At 40.4% G+C, this 7,090-nt stretch overlaps 1 protein-coding gene across 1 annotated transcript; it reads left to right on the top strand.

The window, feature by feature from the left end:
- The first annotated feature begins 2,927 nt into the window (after nt 1-2,927).
- LOC145389540 (uncharacterized) lies at nt 2,928-3,791 on the top strand. The gene has a single exon (XM_080264809.1). It carries the CDS (start codon nt 2,928-2,930, stop codon nt 3,789-3,791), a length of 864 nt encoding a protein of 287 aa, XP_080120935.1.
- Nucleotides 3,792-7,090: the final 3,299 nt, after the last annotated feature.

Raw genomic sequence — 7,090 nt, 5'->3', positions numbered from 1 at the left:
ACAAAAGTCTCGGTGACTCAGACTTCGCCCTGTATACCTCTCTTCTAGCCCTACACTTGGCAGCCAAGTATTCCTCCTTGCTATAATGATAATCATCATCATCATCCGGGCAGGGTGAGGAGTAGCAATGTCCAGACAGCCCAAATTTGCCCAATCCAATGGGCCACGTTTCCATTCGCTCATCATTCAAGCCCCCAGAATCCTGGCTCTGTATGATACGCCAAAAACATTGACCACGTTCTGTAGCTTGACATAAACGTATCCGAGAGTCAATAATAATAATAAAAATTCAGTACCCCAGTCTGCAGTCCACATACAGTATACGCAGGCTACAGTTTACATATTGAAGGGACAAAAAAAATGTCACCATATGCTGGATTAATCTGCCTTCCAATACAAAGAATTACAGAAATCTGACTATATCACACTCCAGAGGTTGTTGCTGTTGATCAACCCTTGTCTGTCTAGATGAGCAGATCCATCAACTGCAGGGAACAACTGCCCTTCCCATGCACTGAGTCTGTATTCCCTTGCGGCTGACAGCGGGGAATAGTGTAAAAGATTAGTTCCTGGATGGATGTCACATTTGGGTAATTCCACGACGATGTCAACTTTTTGTGTCCAAATCAGAATTGCTTAAAACTATATAAATTATACATCATTTTAAAGCTTAATCATTGAATTTTATGAATCTGAAGAGAAAGAGAGCCTAAACTGTCAACTTGGGGAGCTGCATAAAAAACTGTCATGTTATGTCACCAAAGAAAAACCAGTGCTGAATATAGCAATTTTCATGACATCATTGACCAGAGTATGTTATTGTTTGGAATGCTGACACTGTGTTTTACTGAAAATGTGTCTATTTGAGTTGTGATTGACACTACAGTTGTTTACATATACTGTATGTTGTGGTCAGAATGTAGCAGGACCTTTAAATGGAAGTATTTCAGGAGTAACGTGTCTCATGTTTTTTCCTCATTTTTCCCATACACAACTAACAAACTGGAGAATACCAACATAACTTTATATTATAAACAGGCATCCCAAGGCCTTAATAATGTAACGCTGGGATACTTTGAAATAAACCCTGGTAAGCCATATGGTTTGTCACACACGTTACATGCCCACTGCGAGGAACGTTACCAGAAAATGATGTCAAGTTTCTCACGCACACCTTTGAACAAAAAATCAAAGTACCTGCACTGAAGTCCAATGATAAAACCCCTGTGTTTGTAATTTAGTATGTTATCTTTAAGTTTTTATTCTTTCCAAACAGTAAATTGATTTTGCCCGGTACCTGGTGAGTGTGCTTTACCATCATGTCTCCAATGACTCCAGCTGATTATTTGAATTCTGCTGGTATTCATTTTACACATGTATCATTGTGGACTGATAGGGCAGCAGCCCACTTCAAGAATAGGTATTCTATGGCAGCTCTAACCTCTTACAAAGCCATCCACAACTGCACTGCTAAATGGAACTTTCAAGAAAGTTATCATGGCAAAGGGCCCTCATGATAGGATTGGGGCTTTACTAAAACGGAACGTCTACAAGCAAGTTTTGCAAGGTCGCTGTACAGTAAGGTCTGCTGTAGAATTTTATGAGGAGGCTGAACAAATAACAGATAAAACTGAACTAATGTATGTGTCTACAGAACATATAAACACTGAGAAGTCAAGATATGTACAGATCTGGAAAAACTGTAAGGCAGCAAAATCCATTCAGCAGTGCAGGTCAGTAAAACCTCTTGGCCACTGTAAAGTAGCATTGTATCATTTGACTGCAGACCAATCACCTTTTAAGCAGTGCTAACTTCAGGAGACTGGCTATGACCCACAATCTGACTCCAGTACTTGCAGTGATAGGGAAGATAGCCATCTCTTGCAGAAATGTCAGTCATTCATGTCTCACCCTGAGCCACAGTGTACTACTGATATTATGATTCTTGTAAAGCAGGGTTGGGGGTCATGCAGCGGAAAAGAACAATGTAATTTTGAATTACAAATTACAAACACAGGGGTTTTATCATTGGACTTCAGTGCAGGTACTTTGATTTTTCGTTCAAAGGTGTGCGTGAGAATCTTTACATCATTTTCTGGTAACGTTCCTCACAGTGGGCACGTAACGTGTGTGACAAACCATATGGCTTACCAGGGTTTATTTCAAAGTATCCCAACGTTACATTATTAAGGCCTTGGGATGCCTGTTTATAATATAAAGTTATGTTGGTATTCTCCAGTTTGTTAGTTGTGTATGGGAAAAATGAGGAAAAAACATGAGACACGTTACTCCTGAAATACTTCCATTTAAAGGTCCTGCTACATTCTGACCACAACATACAGTATATGTAAACAACTGTAGTGTCAATCACAACTCAAATAGACACATTTTCAGTAAAACACAGTGTCAGCATTCCAAACAATAACATACTCTGGTCAATGATGTCATGAAAATTGCTATATTCAGCACTGGTTTTTCTTTGGTGACATAACATGACAGTTTTTTATGCAGCTCCCCAAGTTGACAGTTTAGGCTCTCTTTCTCTTCAGATTCATAAAATTCAATGATTAAGCTTTAAAATGATGTATAATTTATATACTTTTAAGCAATTCTGATTTTGACACAAAAGGTTGACATCTTCGTGGAATTACCCAAATAAACATGGTGGCAGCTGATGGAAGTGGAGCTGAGAAGAGAATGCGGTCTGCAGAATAAGCCATTTGAGTGATATGACCTGCTGCTACTCCTGGCGAAATTTTGAAGTGGATGTTAGCCTGCTGGGGAACCTGCACATTCTTCCTGCTTGTGAGTGAACTGGTCCCCTACAATCTACTGATGTTCCTGCCTACAGCCTGTGAGTAGACGGATCTCCTTTGACCTGCAACCTATTGATAAGTTCCTGTAACCTACTAGCCTCACCCACCAAGATGAGTACAGACACTGACAGTGAGCGCCGTTATGCTGGTGTCAGAGCCCCTCAGCCCTTCTGTTTGGGGACAAATGTTGCAGAAAACTGGAAGCTTTTCAAACAGAGATGGAACATGTATGCTCTTCTCTCAAGACTACACACTGAAGAACCCAACATCCAGGTAGCTACGTTCCTACAGTATTTAGCAGATGATGCCCTCAAAGTATACAATGGTTTTCAGTTTGAAGGTAATGAAGCTGATTGGACAGTGCAAGATATAATCAACAAATTTGATGAGTTTGCCATTGGTGAAATTAATGTTACTTATGAGAGATTCATATTTAATACAAGGAACCAGCAAGAAGGGGAACCCTTTGATAAATTTTACTCAGATTTGCAAACTCTTGTAAAGACTTGTGATTACTGTGACAAATGTAAAGCTTCCCTGATGAAAGACAGAATTGTGTTAGGCATTCATGACTCCAGTGTTCGTACTGAGCTACTTAAAACAAGAAATTTGACTTTAGAGAAGTGTATTGATACCTGCAAAGCTGCAGAGAGTGCCATCTCACAGACCCGAGTGTTGAATCCTGTCCCTGAAACTGTGAACAAGGTCAGATCTAGGACAGACAGTTGTGCCCAAGCACATAGTTCCAACAGTGTAGCTAGGAAATGTAAGTTTTGTGGTCTTTCACATGTGTTTGCAAGAAATAAATGTCCAGCTGTAGGGAAAGTATGCCTGAAGTGTGGGGAAAGAGACCATTTTGCAAGTATGTGTCGTGTTAAAGCCTCTGTCAATGCCACTGTAAAATCCTCGAACTTCAAAAAGAAAGCTGTACATCAGGTTGCTGAGAGTGAACCAGATGCCCAGCCCCCTTTCTAACAACTTTACCTCATCATCCTTCCCTCCTCTTTTCTACTCTGATGGCTGTTCCTCCATCACTTCTACCCTCTGACCTCCTCATGGCTGACATTAAAATTTCTTCAGCTGATGTATTTTCTGCCATCACTGGCCTCAGTACTAACAAGGCATATGGGCCAGATGGAGTCCCTCCTGTTGTCCTCAAAAACTGTGCTTCTGTGCTTACACCCTGCCTAGGTAAACTCTTTCGCCATTGTCTTTCAACTGTACCTTTCCTTCTTGCTGGAAGTTTGCTCTCATTCAGCCTGTCCCAAAGAAGGATGACCATTCCCAACCCTCAAACTATCATCCAATTGCTTTAACATCGTGTATCTCAAAAGTTTTTGAGTCTATTCTTAACAGAAAAATTTTAAGGCATCTTTCCTATCACAACCTTCTTTCTGATCGTCAGTATGGATTCCATCAGGGACACTCAACTGGCGATCTTCTCACCTACCTTTCAGGCTCTTGGTCATCCTCCTTTCGGGACATTGGCGAAAGCTTTAACACTGCACTTGACATCTCAAAGGCTTTCGATCAAGTCTGGCACAAATCTTTAATTTCCAAACTGCCCTCTTACGGTTTCTATCCTTCCATTTGTGCCTTCATCTACAGCCTCCTTTCTGGTCGTTCTATAGTTGCTGTTGTAAACAGCCATCGTTCTTCTCCTTGATCTATTAACAGTCGTCTTCCTCAGGGCTCTGTCCTATCACCAACTCTCTTCCTTTTATTCATCAATGATCTTCTAAGCTGTACATCTAACCCTATTCACTCGTATGCTGATGATTCCACCCTTCACCTTTCCATTCGGTTCCCGCAACGTCCATCCCAGCAGTTACTTCAACAAACAAGGGATGAGGCTATGGCACTCCTAATGTCTGACCTGGCTTGTATCTCTGACTGGGGTAAAAATAATCTTGTTTTTAATGCATCTAAGACTCAGTTTGTACACCTATCAACCTGACAGAATCTTCCACAAGAGTACCCACTAAGAGTGAGTTTTTTACGCCAGGTACCCCTTTTTTGGATAAGGGCTAAGGCGTTGCCCCTGGGCAGAGGACTTTGGTTTGGAGCGTGCAGCATTTTATGACCGGATGCCCTTCCTGATGTCTACCAATGACCCTTGGGTGGATTCGATCCTCCGACCCTACGGTCAGAGCGGAGCGCTCTAACCCACTAAGCCACGGCTACTGAATGTGGTTGTGGTTTTTTATTCCACCTGTTGCTGAGAATGGTTTGAGGATCTTGGCTTCCATAATACTTTTCACTGCTCTCCCACGAGACCCCCTGACATCGTAAATACATGTTCACTATCATACCAGTGCTGAATGTAATGCCCCAGAGGTGGTGGATAGTATGATTATTTGATGATCCCTATCTGGTGCATGGTAGGTGGACTTCTAGGCCTTGGAAATGTGCATAACAGCCATGTCCAGAGACAGATACATTAAAAAAAATAAAAAACTGTATGAAGTTAGACTGGGAGAGGAGACAAAGGCTGAATTTTTGTTAAATATAAAAGTTGTCAAGTGCTGAAACACAAAAGTAATTAAGGAAATGCCTGTTTAGTGCATAATGTACCGCAGGATATGCTACAATCCTCACAAATGAGCTACATAAGTCAAGTTGTGAATGCCACAATCCTCACAGATGTGCAAAGTTGTGCCTGTACATAAAAGACACAGGAAAACAGATGTGTAAGAACTAGGTTGTACACTGGCAGCAGAATTATATTCATTTTTCTTAGCTTTAGCTAAGGTGTGGTAGGGTTTCTGACTAATCAACTGCTACATCAATCCTCATGCAAAGAAATATAAATAAATAAATATATAAAAAATAAAATAATAAAAGGACAAATTAAAATAAATCACCAGTGAACCTCAAGGCATTTCTCCTACAGCCTTCCACCATAAGGGAGGTTCCCAAAGTGATCAAGACATGGGAGATTATGATGAATAACATCAGAAGAAAACTCATCTTCTAGTGGAGGTGTGACAGAATCAGACAGTTTCAAAATATTATTGTTTAGTGAGTTAGAATGATAGGTTAGAATTAATGGAAACATAGATAAATCGTGAGAATAGCATCAGTTTTAAGTCAGATTTCATAAACACATATGAAAATGGACGATTTCGTGAATAAGTACACATTGGGGGTCATACAGTACATATAAACAGTACTGTGTACTCTATATCTATCTATCTATCTATACTACCTACCTATCTATCTACCTATCTATCTATATATATATATATATACAGTATATATACTGTATGTATAACTCCTCCCTGGGGAAGGGGGATAGAATACTTCCTCAGTATTCCCTGCTTGTCATAAGAGGCGACTAAAAGGGACACTTTTATCTACATTCTTTTTGCTCTCATTCTTTCCCTTGTACTTTGTCTGTCCAAACCCTGTGCATTTTACTTTCATTTAGTTAATTTCCTCTCTCCACTGTCTGGTTCCTGCGAGTCACTGGCATTGGCTCCAGGGTAAAATATTTTACTGCTTAAGAAATCTTTATGAACTCTGGTGACGAAGCAATGGCCCTCAGTTCCGTGCAGCCCTTAAGTGGGCAGGGGGTGCTAAGAATCCCACGGTGTAAAAATACGTTCATAAATCCAAAAAGAACCTTAAGAATAGGAAACTGGAATGTTCGAACTCTCAATCAGGCTTGTAAAATGGAAGAACTTATTTCAGTGTTCAAGGAATACAAGATGGATATTTGTGCTCTGACAGAAACGAGGTTGCTTGGAGCTGATAAAATGAATTTGGAAGATGGTATTACTATGTTGGTTTCTGGTAGGAGTGATGGAAATCATTACCAAGGAGTAGGCTTACTGCTGAGTAGAGATGCTTGCAAGGCACTATGTGAGTTTGAACCAATTAATGAGTGCTTGCTTTATGCTCGCTTAAAATCTGACCATGGTAATATCAGTATGTTTGTAGGGTACGCTCTGACAAATGAGGCTGCTGATGAAATGAAGGATGACTTTTATGAGAAGCTGCAGGATGTAGTGAATACAGTGGCAAGACATGATGTGTTAGTTTGCATTGGTGATTTTAATGCGATTGTTGGCAGTAGTAGGGATGGCTTTGAAGATTGTATGGGTAAGGAGGGTGTTGGTATAAGAAACGAAAATGGGGTGCGACTTGCAAGCTTTTGTTTGGCAAATGACCTTATAACTGGTGGAACTATCTTTGAGCATAGAAAAATACATAAGACTACTTGGAATTCACCATGTGGTAAATACTGTAACCAGATTGACCACATTGCAATT

The sequence above is a fragment of the Coenobita brevimanus genome, unplaced genomic scaffold, assembly GCF_032717465.1.
Source record: "Coenobita brevimanus isolate Jiangsu-jjx unplaced genomic scaffold, ASM3271746v2 jjx.HiC_scaffold_1230, whole genome shotgun sequence".
In the NCBI taxonomy this organism is placed as follows: Eukaryota; Metazoa; Arthropoda; class Malacostraca; order Decapoda; family Coenobitidae; genus Coenobita; species Coenobita brevimanus.
Note: the sequence above shows the minus strand (reverse complement) of the source record. Positions and strands in the feature narration are given on the sequence as shown.